This window comes from Lagenorhynchus albirostris, chromosome 7, assembly GCF_949774975.1.
Source record: "Lagenorhynchus albirostris chromosome 7, mLagAlb1.1, whole genome shotgun sequence".
Classification (NCBI taxonomy): Eukaryota; Metazoa; Chordata; class Mammalia; order Artiodactyla; family Delphinidae; genus Lagenorhynchus; species Lagenorhynchus albirostris.
In genome coordinates, this window is record NC_083101.1 from 102,231,970 (window position 1) to 102,247,655 (window position 15,686).

The 15,686-nt window shown below is 40.5% G+C and overlaps 2 protein-coding genes across 10 annotated transcripts in view; one reads left to right on the plus strand and one right to left on the minus strand.

Annotated features, from left to right (window-relative positions):
* Positions 1-14,428, minus strand: part of KCTD9 (potassium channel tetramerization domain containing 9) — a 60,943-nt gene extending 46,515 nt beyond the window's left edge. Inside the window, exons 1-3 of the mRNA XM_060155709.1 lie at positions 14,331-14,428; positions 3,668-3,789; positions 1,012-1,055 (exon numbers count right to left, since the gene is read on the minus strand). Coding sequence (XP_060011692.1) covers positions 1,012-1,055; positions 3,668-3,789; positions 14,331-14,378 — 214 coding nt within the window. The 5' untranslated portion in view covers positions 14,379-14,428. The remainder of the gene's footprint in view (positions 1-1,011; positions 1,056-3,667; positions 3,790-14,330) is intronic.
* Positions 13,824-15,686, plus strand: part of CDCA2 (cell division cycle associated 2) — a 51,156-nt gene continuing 49,293 nt past the window's right edge. For 8 of the 9 annotated variants that reach the window (XM_060155693.1, XM_060155701.1, XM_060155696.1 and 5 more), the window contains exon 1: positions 15,496-15,571. The gene's annotated coding sequence lies outside the window, so the exon portion shown is untranslated. Of the gene's footprint in view, positions 13,913-15,495; positions 15,572-15,686 lie in introns of those variants that run through there. The other variant, XM_060155694.1, reaches the window with a different exon arrangement.

The window sequence follows — 15,686 nt, forward strand, 5'->3', positions numbered from 1 at the left end:
GAACACTTTGTTATTCCAGATACTAAGGAAAAGACTAATGGGGTTGTGTTAATAGAAGAAGAACATGAAGGGATTTCCACTGGCCAAAAGTAAAATAATCTAGGTATAGATAAATGCAGAGGATGAAAACATACCAAATATTTTTAACTCTGAAAGTTTGTAATGATAAAACAAAAAACACTAATCAATCACTTTTTGTTTTGTTGTTTGTATGTATGCAATGAACCAATTAAGTGACCACTGCCTGCCAACCCACTCTGTTAGCCTAATGGGTAAGAAAAGATGAGAAAAATTTTTTGTTCAGTCTTAAGGCAGAAACAGAGAATATGCATTTACTTCTAAGCTGCTGTGTGATGATCTTGAGTACTACCTCCACTCACCAAATACAATTATTGTGAAGGCTTAAAGAAATACTTGAATATTCAGGGTGTGATGGTCTGGAACTAAATATATCAAATATTCGTTAAAGAATATTTATTTAAGCCTCAGGCTCTTTCCTTTGAGATATACACTGTATAAGCTTTCTTCGAAACTGAAGGGTAGTGTGTGTGTGTGTGTGTGTGTGTGTGTGGTTGCTACCAAGGCATTTTTGACTGATTTAACTGCTGTGAATGACTGGCAAACATTACTTTTTCAAGCAATATATGCTTAAAAAATACGTAACATAACAGAGATTTTGATAACTACTATCAAAGAGAAAATTTCAAAACAAAACAGTTATAGTTCTAAAATCAAAACCACCCTATCATGTCATAATTAATGAATATGTGCACATCCAGAGCCTTTTAACAGCACGTAAAAGATGAGGTATCCATACTAAAATATGATCATCTAATTCAAGTTAGAAATTTACTTTCACACACACCCCCAATGCAGAATCAAAAAAGGTATGAAGAGCTGAATACTGCTCTAAGACACTTTTTAATGTTAAGCTTAGTAAAGCCATGTAAAATATTTGCCATTTCATCTTTATTTCGGCAGACAAAATTGGCTTTTAAGGAAGTCACTTACCAATAAATGGTTCTCCTTCACACACAAACAAAACATCATCATCCCTGGGGAAATCAAAATTTAAAAAGCCACCATCAAAATCCAGAAATCACATTAATTATCTGTTGACTAGAGGAACTATTCCTTAGAATAATGTAGAAGATCCGTTTTGCTATCTATGTGGCAAAGAAGTTGACCAAGTTCCAGTGTTTTTTGTTTAAACCCAGGTTGTTTAAGCCTCTTCCTGCTCCAAAATTCTATGATCTGATGAGAATGGAATGAGGTGAACTAGACACTTGTCTCAAAGAGATAAATCTGCCGAGGGTATGTAAAAACCAAAACCAAAAAAAACCACCAAAATCACTATTGTGGTGGATCACTGATGAGTTAACTCTACTTAACATTCTATTTTATTTAGCAAGTTTTCAGCAAAGTAGGTCTCTGTGACGTTTATAAAATTCAAAGTGCTTAACCCCCTGACTTAACTGCCTCTGGATTTAAATTCAAAGAAGATCCTGCACATGAAAGTACTTTTGAAGTGGAAAAAACAAACGGAACCCACTATACAAATTATGTGAATTCAGCTTTCTTATCAATTGAAGAATATACTACTGAAGAATGTTATGTTCAAAGGATATGATTAAAGCTATAGCCAACTCTTCTTCTCTCACTTTAATTCTATAACCCTAAATAATTTATTAGGGTTTTCTGCCACATCATCAGCTGTTTTGTGCTTTGGAAATGAAAATAAATTTTCATGTTAAATCTAAGAAGAATATAATTGGAAATAACTCTGCTGTAAACACTCACCCACTATACTCACCTAAATGTAAATGAATACCCATAATTAAAAAATCTGGATTATCAGTGTATATCCTCCTTCCCTGCTCCACCCCACCGCACGATTAGTATAAATGATCAGAGCTTGTACTGTGAACCACAAATTATTAAACAGGTAGATATAATATAAATATATACTATTTCTTGTCCTAGCTCTTTTTTAATTGAAGTATAGTTGACACACAATATTATGTTAGTTTCAAGTGACAACATAGTGAGTTGACAATCAAAATACATGAAATGATTACCACGATAAGTCTAGTAACCGTCTGTCACCATACACAATTATTACAGTGTTACTGACTATATTCTTTGTGCTGCCAATTACATTCCTGTGACTTATCTATTTTATAACTGGAAGTCTGTACCTCTTAAGCCCCTTCACCTATTTCACCCAACCCCGCCAGTCTCCTCCCCTCTGGCAACCACCAGTTTGAGTTCTAAATAGGTAGATATTTTATAGTTCAGAAGGCTTCAGTTATGACCTTCTTCAATTACGACCTATGTTGTAGACATTTTTATTTCTATAAGAATGTAAATTATATTTCTGTAAGACATCACAGGAACACATAGAATTTTTCTTGGAAGCAGAGTCTGTGTTTGTTAAGGAGAAATTTAGGTTGATATAAATCATTCAATTATCCATAGAAACACATAGAAGCTGGGAGATAGATACTGAAAAACTAAGAAACTCGTCTGATTTATTTGGAATTAAAATTTTTATCTTTTAAGTCTATAATCTTTTCTACTTGTTCACCATGCCAGTTAACTTTTTAGGACTAATATGAAAATTTGTTTTCCTCTAATTGACAAAAATCAACTATTAAATGTATGACCTGGGTAAGTCATTTAAATTCTCAGATGTTTAGTTTCCTCATTTATAAAACAAAGGGACTAGAAGTGTTTAAAGGCAGTATGTTATATTGAAAGGTTATTCTGACCTGGGTTTAACTGAATATTAAACTTTTTATACTACCATAATTTAGAACATCATTATCTTCACAACATCAATTTTAGAAAACCCATGCAGGGACTTCCCTGGCAGTCCAGTGGCTAAGACTCCACGCTTCCAACGCAGGGGGTGTGGGTTTGATTCCTGGTCAGGGAGCTAAGATCCCACATGCCTTGCAGCCAAAAAGATAAATAAAAAGTCCATGCTTTGCCAATTAAATGAGGTAACTTGGGCAAAGCAAATACAACTTAACTGGCACAGAGTCAGTACTTAGTTTGTGTTCCCATTCCATCTTCTTTGAGCCCCCTCCTGCTCCAAAATTCTATGATCCCAAGAGGATGGAATGAGGTGAACTGGACATTGGTTTTAAAATATGCCTGGCATACTTAAAAAAACAAAACCCCAAACAAACAAACAAACCAAAACCACTACTGTGGTGGATCACTGGTGAGTTAACTCTAGTTAAAATGCTATCTTATTTAGCAAGTTTTCACCAAAGCAGGTCTCTGTAAACGCTTATAAAATTCAAAGCATTCTTAGGAAATGAACTGAACAATAAGCAGTAGCATATAAAAGAGATCAATTAAGTTTCTAGTATTAAAAATTCGTGTCTTATTAGATCCGTTTCTAGTAACATAGAGATTCCTCATAGCCATATGTGAACTCTGCAGAAAGACTATGAGTATACTGGAATGTATTCAGGGTTTTCTATCTGATCAATGCATCATAAGTGCAAATTACTTAAATTCCAAAGAGCAAATTCTAGGCAATCATTTGCCAAAATCCTGCATTCTTAACAGTGATTAAATACTGCTTAAGGGAAACAGCATAGCACCAAGAAGCTGAGGGCACACTGTAGATGGCTTATAAAAAGGTGAAGGTTACCTGATCAAAGCAATATCATCAATCAGTCCACCTTTCCCATTATACACACTGGTGGCTTTTATGCCGAGTTTATTGCTGGCCACAGAAAGCAAATCAGATAAAGTTCCATATACAGCGACCACCTGTAAACACACCAGATTAATTTGAACAACTTACGTAATCAATTTCGTCACTCACAAATTAAAAACCACCATACTATAAACAGGTCTAAAAAATCAGATTATCATATAAAAAGAGATTTTGAGAGGTTCTTAAAAGTTTCTCTTTTTCTTTTATGACTGAAATATTTACTTAGTGCCTAATACTGCTGAAATCCAAGACTAGAGAAATCGTCGCTAAAAACAAACTACAATCTTACAGTATGTTAAACAGTGCTCCAGTTCTGATACAAGAGAGACCCGCACTTGACTTTAGATTCTGGCATTTTCTAGCTGTCAGCTCAAGACAAATTATTTCACCTCTTTATGCTTCTGTGGCTCTAACTGGCAATGAGGAGAACAGTTACACCTGTATCAGAAGGTCGTCACAAGGATGAAATGAGTTAATGCATGATAAGAGCTTCCCAAAGTGCCTGAGACCTATTAAGTCTTTAAGATGTTGCTTTTACATTATTCCTTTCTTACAGGAATGGTTTACTTTTTTAAACAGGAAAAATTTACTGTTTATTATAACATTTACCATGTCAATGACCATATGAACAGTTAACGACTTCCCACCTCATTTAACTTCAATAACTATTTATATACTGTATAAAAGCCAGATTTTGGCTAACATTCTAAGTACAGCGTAGACCTGGGTTACAATGAATTGCTCCGTCCTGCTTTAAATCAGGCAGTCTGACACTTGTGCAACATACATGCAGTTGCTTAGGTAGGGGGTAGAGACTCTGTACATGTAGTGAATTCTTTGCTCCAGCCATAACTGTAACTGTGTATAGTTGTATCATTATCAGTCAGATCTCTGAAAATTATGAATAAAAAAGAAGGTGAGGAGATGAACCTGAAGCATGAGCAGCCAGCTGACTTCCCACAGGATACTGGATAAAGGTGCCATATGAAATGGAACCGGGGCTAGTCCTTTGGTCACTGGTCACTGGAGTACAGCAGACAGTGAATTTTTCGTTAAGTAAATGAACAGTCAAGAGTGGAGCGAGATGTTTGCCAATAGGAGTGTGTAGTGTTTCTACCGCAGAGTACAGAGATTCCAACTCTTTTCTCTTGGATCATGACCTATGAGAAGTGTTGCAAGCTGGGGCATTTTGGGCAAGAGGGGTAGGCAAGCAGAGTTTAAAGGGAACTACGTGGATTATTAAAGATAATGCACAACCCAAGTGCTCATAAACGTCTGAATGGGTAAACAAAATGTGGCATATCCATACAATGGAATATCATTCAGCTCTAAAAAGGAATACGATTCTGATACACGCTACAACATGCATGAATCTTGAAAACATTATGCTAAGTGAAATTAGCCAGACATAAAAAAGGACAAATATCATGTGATTCCACTTGTATGAGGTACTTAGAACAGGCAAATTCATAGAAATAGAAAGTAGAAGTATAACTGATTCACTATTCACTTTGTTATAAAGCAGAAACAAACACACCATTGTAAAGCAATTATATTCCAATAAAGATGTAAAAAAAAAAAGAAAGTAGAAGAAAGGAGGTTATGGGGCAGAAGGGGTAATGGAGAATTACTGCCTAATGAGTACAGAGTTCCTGTTTGGGATGATGAAAAAGTTTTGGAAATGAAAAGTGGTGAGGTTACACACATGAATGTACTTAATGCCAACGAAATGTACACTTAAAATGGCTAAAAGGGTAACTTTTATGTTGTGTATATTTTACCATATGATAAAAAAGATAACAGCACAAAGCACCTGGCAGAGTGTCTTACACCCAGCAGACACTGCCATAAATGACTGAAGCTTGAAGAACATGTGTCCCCCGTATTTCCTATCATTTTTCACCTTTGTAACAGAGCCTGGAATTCTAACCATTATTGCAGATACGAGTTCCAGAGGAGAATGATTTAGAAAATTCTTAGTATAATAGCAACTATGACAAGAATGCTGTTGTTAGAAAGGAGGATCTTCTTACTCTCCCCTCAGGGTTCCCAGACTATAAAAGGTGTTTTGCATTTGCTTTGGTCAGTCGCTTGGCTCTTTGCTTCTTGTATAGCTTCACATGGTTTTCTCTCGCCTGACATTATCAGCTCCTTGCCCTAACATTAACTTTCTCCACCCCATTTCCTTTCACTTCTCTCCCTCAAGCATCATAAAATGGTTGGAAATTCTATGTATCTCTCTATATTATGCTCCTGAATTTAAATATTAGAGCATACCACTTTACCTAACTTATTTTTCAAAACTACATCACTTTGGGCTTCCCTGGTGGCGCAGTGGTTGAGAGTCCGCCTGCCGATGCAGGGGACACGGGTTCGTGCCCCGGTCCGGGAAGATCCCACATGCTGTGGAGCGGCTGGGCCCGTGAGCCAGGCCGCTGAGCCTGCGCGTCTGGAGCCTGTGCTCCGCAACGGGAGAGGCCACAACAGTGAGAGGCCCGCGTACCACAAAAAATTAAAAAATACATCAAATTAAATTGTTCTCTACTTCCATTCGATTGACTTGATTTTTCCTGTGGGTCAGTTGTTTCCTAATGAAAATACAGGCCACCTGCCATGTTCGAAAGCCACGCTGTCCAATTTGGAAGCCACTAGCTACAAGAGGCTATTTAAGTTTTAATGTATTGCTATTAATTAAAATAAGTCAGTTCATCAGTTACAACAGTCATGTATGAACTGCTCAACAGCCACAATGGCTAGTGGTTACCATATTACACAGCGCAGATATGGAGTTATTTCCTTCCTCACAGAGCGTTCTATTGGACACTGCTGCTTCAAAGAGCAGAAGAAAGTCAGGAACAAGGAAACAACTATTTTAACTCTGTTAGGCTTGACCATGTCATAGCAACTCACAGTAACCAAGTAGTAGAGTCCAACTCAAACCCTGTTGTTTTGTATGGAAGGTTGAGTAGTTACCATCTTTCTTTTCTCCCCATTGAAGTCAAATTCGATTATAAGATTAAAAACAAAAACAAAGCCACACATCACACAGTTTGGCAATTTCAGGGCAATCAAAGTAAAACAGGTGTTTCCTTGTAGGCTGCAATACTAAGGAGCACATTCTAGATACAAATTGAGTTCATATTTATTTTATTATCACTTAAATAAGCCCTCACATAGTATTGAACACAATTTATCATTACCTCAAATATTTTCTAACCTGACTTCCTATCTAGACTGTGGTTTAATAATAAATTTTTAATTTGTAAAAAGTGGTTATTCAGTGAATTTAGGTAACCAATAATCCCTTGTAATGCTGATGAGCAGCAATGAAGTACATCCCTGTACTACCCAAATCTCTAACACCCAGAAAAGAACTGCAGCCAGTTTAAAAAGGATCCTCTTAAGTGTCACAGTGTCTGGTTTATAGCAGGTCTCTGATAAATGTTTCTTGAATGTCAGATGAAATTTTCATTGCTTTCAGAGTGTTGAACGAGGACATGCCTTTTCTGTGTGTGAGTCAGTTATATTTGTCTTTTCCACTGACATTAAGTTAAAAAACAAAGTACACAGTAGAAATGCTATTCTAAAGTGATGTTCATATAGTTCATATGAGTATGGAAAGTGGCTACCTTTGGATAGAATTAAGGTTCACTTATGAGTTTTTGTTTTGTCCTCCAGATTTGTTACAATGAACTTCTATTAGTTATGCAATAAAGGAAAAAAGTTTTAACTTAGGGTTTCCATAGCTCTAGATACCAGATTTACAAATAAATTATTTTAGCAGTTGACAAGTAATCTGGTAATGGACAATTTTCTTTAAATGAAATAACCAAAGGGCCATCAATTAGAGAAAACAGCACTGAAATTACTGCAAAGAATCTGATAGCATTGAAAATCTGAAAATTTACCTTAAGTTGGGCCAACATACTTGTTCTTCATTTGAAAGGCATTTTTAGCATGTTTTCAACAAGATCACTTTAGCTGACTCTCTTGAGCATACTAACAAATAACTCACAAATAAGGCTGCAGACATAATATTTTAAATCTCAATGAGAATATCAGATTTTAAAATGTGATATACCTGTAAAAGATTTTAAGTTTGTGAGAAAGTCTCAAACAGACTGGCACATGTACCCTTCAATATATATCGACTCTGCTGGGAAAAAGCAACACTGGAAATCTTGTATATCATGGCTGTGAGCTCTAACCGTTATTTACTAAGCTGACTTTAGTCCTCAGAGAGGCCAAGCATTTATAAAATGATCACGCTTACAATGGCTATTTGCTTCACGTGTGTTCTAGTTCCTAGTGTGGACCTGAAGTTTCCATGCCACTGTGATTATCCATTTTAATAACCTAAGCACTATACTTAGAATGGAAGCATTCTATGGAATAAACTGAGAAGCATGTCTATTAAAGTTTATGGCCAAAAAAATAAATAAATAAAGTTTATGGCCACTATGTTATACTATTTAACTTAATTCTTTCTAAATTTCAGATCCCACGACAAGTGAAAGCTATCCACCAATTGGGAAAGTAAATGGTACACCGTGCCTACCAGGACATATCAGTTTAATGAAGTTTTAATCTGTCTTTAAACACTGAAAACAAATTGTAATCTATGTTATTCAAATTTAAAAACTAAAACCTGCACATGTATTTAAAACATGTTTTTTTAAAATGCCCACCATAACTATTACATAATACACAAACAATAAATAATCAGTGAATTTATGCAGGCCAATTTACCCAACCGACCCACCAATCACAATAACTAAATGTAGAATCTATTTACTCTGCCTACACTTTTAGTTTATACATTTCAAAAATTAACATTATTTTATTCCTAAAAAAGATGACTACATCAAGAAGACAAATGTTAAAATACTTAAAAATTTTAAAGTCTGACAACAGCAAATGTTGAAGAGGATATGTATCAATGAGAGGGTTTATGCAATGCTGGTGAGATATAAATTACCACAATGACTTTCAAAAACAATTTGCCATTATTTTAAAAAATTAAACATTCACATACCTTAATACCCAATAATTACAACTTCCATATATATCCTAGAGCAGTGGTTCTCAAAAGTGAGGTCTCTAGACCAGCACCATTAGGATCACCTGGAAGTAGATTAGAAATTCAAACTCCTAGCCTCACCCCAGACCTAGTGAATCTAAAGCTCTGGGGAATGAGGCCCAGCAATAGTTGCTCAGTTCCTCCAGGTGATTCCAACGCATGCTAAAGTTTGCAAACCACTGCCCTAGAAAGATGCTTGCACGTGTGTGTACCAGGATATACAATAATACTCGTGGCAGCACTGTCAATTTCATGGCAAAATATAAAGAAAATAAACAACCCAACTGTCCACTGACAGGAGAATGGATAAACTGTGATAGTATTTGTATATACTTTGTATAATTATTATAAAGCAGTGAAAATGACTAAACTATCAGTATGTGGGACAATATAGATGAAATCTTAAAAATATTATACTGAATGAAAAACTCATCTCCAAAAAGACTATGTAGGGCTTCCCCGGTGGTGCAGTGGTTGAGAGTCCGCCTGCCGATGCAGGGGACATGGGTTCGTGCCCCAGTCCGGGAAGATCCCACATGCTGCGGAGCAGCTGGGCCCGTGAGCCATGGCCGCTGAGCCTGCACGTCTGGAGCCTGTGCTCCGCAACGGGAGAGGCCACAACAGTGAGAGGCCCGCGTGCCGCAAAAACAAAAACAAAAAGACTATGTACAATGTGATACCAATTTAGGATATGATATATCCCAAAGCTGACAAAACATATAGTTTACTTATACATACATACGTGGTAAAACTATTTACTGAAAAAGAATTCATGAAATTGGCTGCCTTCATGGGATATAGGAAAGTAGACAAACACATTAAGTTTTGATAATATGCTATTTCTTGAGCTGTGTGGTAAGTTTACTGATATTCATTATATTATTTTCCTTTTAATTTTATGCATATTAATATTCTTTATTGTATTCTTTTATATGTATCAAATACATTTTAAAAACGTTTAAACTTGAAGAGCAAGTTTCTTATTAATGTTTAGATTTCAATAGACAAAGCTTTACATAGATTTTCACCTTTCTTCAACTCAACACAATGAATTCAACTCTGGAAACTCTGTTAATACCAACAACACATTTCTGACCTAATATCAAAGCCAGAAGAAAACAGGTCTGGGACCAAGACTGTAAACATCAGTACAGAATTAAGATCTATTTCATATCCCACTATATCTGCAGTGCCTGGCATGGTTCCTCCTCAAAGACGGAACTCAGTCTAAGTGTTGACTGAATGAATGAATAAGGTATACAAAAGGTCTAAAACTGGCACAGCACATTATTGAATATTCTCAATTTTTAAAAAAAGCAACTTATGTCCAAGATGTACAGAAACTTTGAATTTACATCGGGTTGCTCAAAAGCCACTCACTACATTCAGAGATCTAAGTTCTCATTTCATATTCCTCGATGCCAACTATTACACAGAATGTTAAAAGGAGAACAACGGGAATTCTGAGGCATATGGAGAGAGGATGAAAAGGTTCAAACCCGACTCTTCTGGAGCAACTTAAACAAACTAAAATGTAAAGATCCCGTTTTTTTTAGAAATATGGCCTTCAAATGTTTTTCACTATGTACCCCTTAAGTAAAACGTTTTTGGGCATGGCCTCAAACATTTGTATACTTATTTACTTATTTATAAAGAATATACCACTGTCAGGAAGAATATAATTTCCCAAATGATAAGAGGACTTTTACTGACTCAAGACGATGAGTAAACCAGTAAAAATCCCGTAAATATTTATCATTAAGCTTAGTGAACTCCTGCCAAATTCAAGGCTGACTTTATACATTAAAAGAAAAAGAAAAAAAAAATCCGAAACTGTCTTTGTGTGCTGGAAAGTACTTTGAAATATCTTGCTAATTGAGATGACCTCATCCTATTATTGGCTAATATCTCAAAGAACGATATACACTTGGGGAGCAATTTACTGTTAATAGCAGTTATTAAATTGGACTTCAAATAGTCTTCTTTAAAATTTGACACTTTTTGCCCTCTTCTCCGATCTATAAATCCACTGTTTTTTGTTTGTTTTTTTTTAAAGATTGGCATTTTTATTTATAAATTTGTTTATTTATTTATTGAGTTGTGTTGGGTCTTCGTTGCTGTGTGCAGGCTTCCTCTGGTTGCAGCGAGCACGGGCTTCTCATTGCGGTGGCTTCTCTTGTTGTGGAGCACGGGCTCTAGGCGCGTGGGCTCAGTAGTTGTGGCGCACGGGCTTAGTTGCTCCGTGGCATGTGGGATATTCCCCGACCAGGGCTCGAACCCGTGTCCCCTGCATTGGCAGGCGGATTCTTAACCCCTTTGCGCCACCACGGAAGTCCCTGTTCTTTGTTTTAATCTGAGAGTTTATATTAGAAGTGGCAGCCCTGCCATTTCTCATGGCTTACTTGTGCTTGCCTAGTTAGTATTGTCTTTGATCTGCATCTTATTTGAAGGAATCTTGTCAAGCCACTTGGCATTTTGGTGAGGGTTAATTTAGTGAAAACGGTATAATACACATCTTAACCTGGCACATGTAAGCTTCACCATATAACAATACGCCAAAGGGAACCAACCGGTGAAGAAGCGACTGTCAGCTTTTCCCATGTGAACGTCCGGCCTCCTTTCAGATGACCTGAGACCAGCTGACATTCTCAGTCATTAAAAGCACGTGTGTCGGGCTTCCCTGGTGGCGCAGTGGTTGGGAGTCCGCCTGCCGATGCAGGGGACACGGGTTCATGCCCCGGTCCGGGAAGATCCCACATGCCGCGGAGCGGCTGGGCCCGTGAGCCATGGCCGCTGAGCCTGCGCATTCGGAGCCTGTGCTCCGCAACGGGAGAGGCCACAACAGTGAGAGGCCCGCGTACCGCAAGAAAAAAAAAAAAAAAAAGCACCTGTGTCTTTCCAGATTGGACAAACCAAGTCTTAATATAATTTTATATCTTTAAGTAAAAGATATAAATAAAAGGTGTAATATTTCTTCTTAAACTCTACTGGATCCTCTTGCACGCCCCCTGTGGTGGACCCTCTCACTCTGGAAAGCACTGTTTTAGAGAAGGCACAGCCCCCTCTTCAAAACATTTAGTAGTCACACTTACGTTTACTCAGTGCACAGAAAAGTCAAAAGTCTATGATGTAGTCCCCTGCTGTGACTCTGTGTCTTCCTAACCCCAAGCTTCACGGCCCAGGCTGGCAACCACTGAACAAGCTTTAAAGGAGGGAAACTTATTTGAAAAAGACAGGCATTACTCTTATGGCCAGGAAACAAAAACAGAAGCTAGGTAAACAAGGAGATGATTAAAGTGACACAGACATTCCAACCGGTGGATAGGAAACCAAACTCTATCTCCTTGTAGTGCTTTGTTTCAGCTCCTTGAAAAATCATGTCAAGATCATGCCAACCCTGACGAAATACAGTCACTATTTATACAGAAAATACATGTTACGTATTATTCTGCTCTCTTTGGTCAAATAAGAGTAATTATAATATTATTTTTTTAATCAGCTTAAGGGAGAGGAGAGGAAACACTGACAAGTTTGGCACAGAATGTTTTCCAGTTAAGTAGCAAGGATTATGGCATGACTTATTTTTAATACTGAATCATACTGGTATTCTCTAGTTTGGGTTTTTATAATCTTTGTAACATAAACACATTTAACTATTTGCGTTTTTTCCAATTCTCTAGCAAAATATTTTTAAAGCAAATAAAATCAAATCCAAAAACCTAACCTTGGGCTTCCCTGGTGGTGCAGTGGTTGGGAGTCCGCCTGCCGATGCAGGGGACACGGGTTCGTGCCCCGGTCCGGGAAGATCCCACATGCCACTGAGCGGCTGGGCCCGTGAGCCATGGCCACTGAGCCTGCGCGTCTGGAGCCTGTGCTCCGCAACGGGGGAGGCCACAACAGCGAGAGGCCCGCGTACCGCAAAAAAACAAAACAAACAAACAAAAAAACCTAACCTAGTCAAAAGTAAGTAGCTTTCAGAAAAAAGCCACCTTATTAAAAATATGGCAAGACTAAGCCAGCCAACTTTTGACAAGAACAAAATTCAGTAGTTTCAGAAGAAATAGTTAAATATTTATGGCTGGGTCTAAACATGTTGTCTTCCAGGAATAACACAGCAGAGATGTTAAATAAAAGGGTCAATGAGAGATCTGTTTTTGAGAACGTACTGCAATTGTAAGTTTGGATCTACTAAATCTTTCTTCCTGTAACAATATATGTTTTAGATTATGAGTAGTAATCAACAGACAAAACAGGTACAGAAAAAGTTAAAAAGGGTCAGAAATAATGTGAATCTTGGGAAGCCTATTTTGAGGCAGCATTTATGAAAATTCAAGAACTTGAATTTATTATGCCAGTTCTGTTTTTATGAGTATTAAATCTCTAAAAGCAGAAGAACGCAACATTATAGTCAACACACTACAGTGCGGTTCAAATTTTTACAGCACGTTCACTCAAAACTGCAGAGTAGCTGGAAAGCCATTTTTTTAAACCGTGGCACAATTACGCTATTTAAAAATGTGCAATGTTTCCGAAAGATGCAGGAAACAAACCATTCTGGCTAATGAAACAGGGAGCCCAATCTATCTTCATCTCAGACTCACAAGGCTTAATTATTTCTAAACGTCATTTAGCCACACCATAAACGTCTGCCTTAAACAGTCAAATTTTCCAAAGAAGCCGAACTTTCATGGGTGGGGCAAGAGGCTGAGAAGGAACAGGATTCATGTTGGCTTACTCCAGCGTTGGAAAAATATTTAGCACCACACACTCAACAAAGGCCTAACACAGCAAAGAGCAATGTCCAATCAATCCATTTTGGTCTATTGTCCTAGTCCTCTACGGAACTAAAATACGGCGAAAGACTAAAGCGAGTACAAAAGTTTGACGGCGGCGGGGCTTGGGGCTCCTAAAGTGGGGGAGGGAGGGGGACCATCAAGAAAATGTCACCAATTTTCCATCCGTCTATTGGCCCTAGGATGGGAGAGTGTTTTACTCATCCACGGAGAGAAAGAGTTGAAATTCTTTTCACCTGATCAACCTTACACGCCTTAGTCGTTACGGCCACTTTCTGGAGCAGACCATTACTCAGCACGAAGGTGGGAACCGGCGCCTTCTGTAGCCAGGGGTGGGGGGCAGCGGGGTCTTGGGGGAAGTGGGAAGAGGAATAGAAGCATCAGGTGACAGCGGCCCCCCCACGCCCTCCGAGTCCTCTGTTCTCCAGGACCCACACCTGGACTTGGGAACGACTGAGCACAAGTTGACCTGCGCGCTGGTCCCCAGAGCAGCTGGGGAGTCCAAGGGCAGGCTCGGGCTAGGGATTCCGGGGGTGGGGGGGAGGCCGCGGGGACCCGACGTTCGCCTCCTCCTGGACGCCCCCCACCCCGGCGCACGCCCACCTCCCCGCTCCCAGCCCCTCTCCCCAACTTCAGCCCTCAGCCCTGTGCGCCCGCTCCGCACTCCGCTGCCCTCGCCCCCAGCAGCCGGGCCCGCCTCGCCTCCTCCCGACCCCCTTACCTTTCCATTCTTGGGGCTGCCGTTAAGGAACAGGGTCACCCGCCTCATCGCGCTGCCCCCACTGGGTCCTGAGTGAGTCGCCACCCTCCCACCTGGCTCTCCTCCCACCTTTTTCTTTTCCCGCCCTTCCCCTCCCTCCACCCACTCGGACTCTCCTCCCTTCGCCACCTTCCTTCCCTTACAGACACACACACACAGGCACGCACTCTCCTACCCACACCCCAAGGTTGGCGGGTCCTCCTTCCCACCCCGCCCCTGGGCTCCTCAGTCAGCCTGGGGCCCTTCCCCCACCCTCCCAGACTGACTCTAAGCTCCGCCAATCAGCGGGCAGCGCCGGCCAAAATTCAGCCAATCATCGCCCTGCACTGGGTGGGCTCTAACTAACCCAGCCCAGGTGGAAGGAGGGAAGAGAGGCTGCAGTCTAGCCGACGGGGAAGGGTTATCAGCCAATCAGAGCTGAACCTGGAGCCGAGCGGCGGCTCAAAGCGTTACTGAGCAGGCGCATAGCCAACACCAGGTAGAGCTCATCTGCATACGGAGGCGGGGCTTGAGGGAAGAGGCAGAGCGCTGGGAGAGATCCACAACCAGTCAGAGCCTCCCAACTTTAACCCCTCCCACTCGCTCAACCCACCGAGGAAACGGCTGCGGTCGGGACTGGCTGATTGGGTAAGAGCCAGCTCGTCGTTCTGTCAGGATTGGTTCAATGATTCTTTTCGAAGTTCGCAGCATCCAATCGAAAGGCCGGGGACTGAACCAAACGGCTAACGAGATAATTCCTCCGCGAGGCTCTCACGGAAAATAGTTCCCGGGGACGCAGGTCAGCAGTGGAGCTCTCTGGACAGTGTGTCAACTGCGGCTAGCGGTGGTGTTTCTCCGAGCCCACGAAGCCACTCCTGTTCCTGGGAAGGCGAGGTAGAGGTCTGGGAGAGTTCGGTGCGCGCGCGCACACGTGCGAGTGGCGTGGGCGTAGAGATTCTCAGAGTAACGCCGGGACGCCGAGGAGGCGGGGCCGGCGATTTGAATCGGGCGGCGGGCCGCGGCCGGGCGGAGGGGAGGGTATAGGTAACGCCGGCTGTGGGGTCTGGGGGTCGGCGGCCGGGGACCAGGTAGCCCCCCGCGGCTGGCTTGGCGGCCGACAGTTACTTTCTCGAGCGAGCCCATCAGGACCAGAGAGCCGAGGTCTAGAAGGCAGGACAGCCACGACACTCATCGGCGGAGTGTTCAAAATAAACCCGAGGGAGGTAAGGCAAGCGGCCTGGTTGGGAGTTCCGAGACAGTAGTGGCGCAGAGCTGTTTTTCCGACGTGTTTCTCAGAAGTGTGTTCTACTGGATCACCCGCCTGCTTTTTAAAATGCA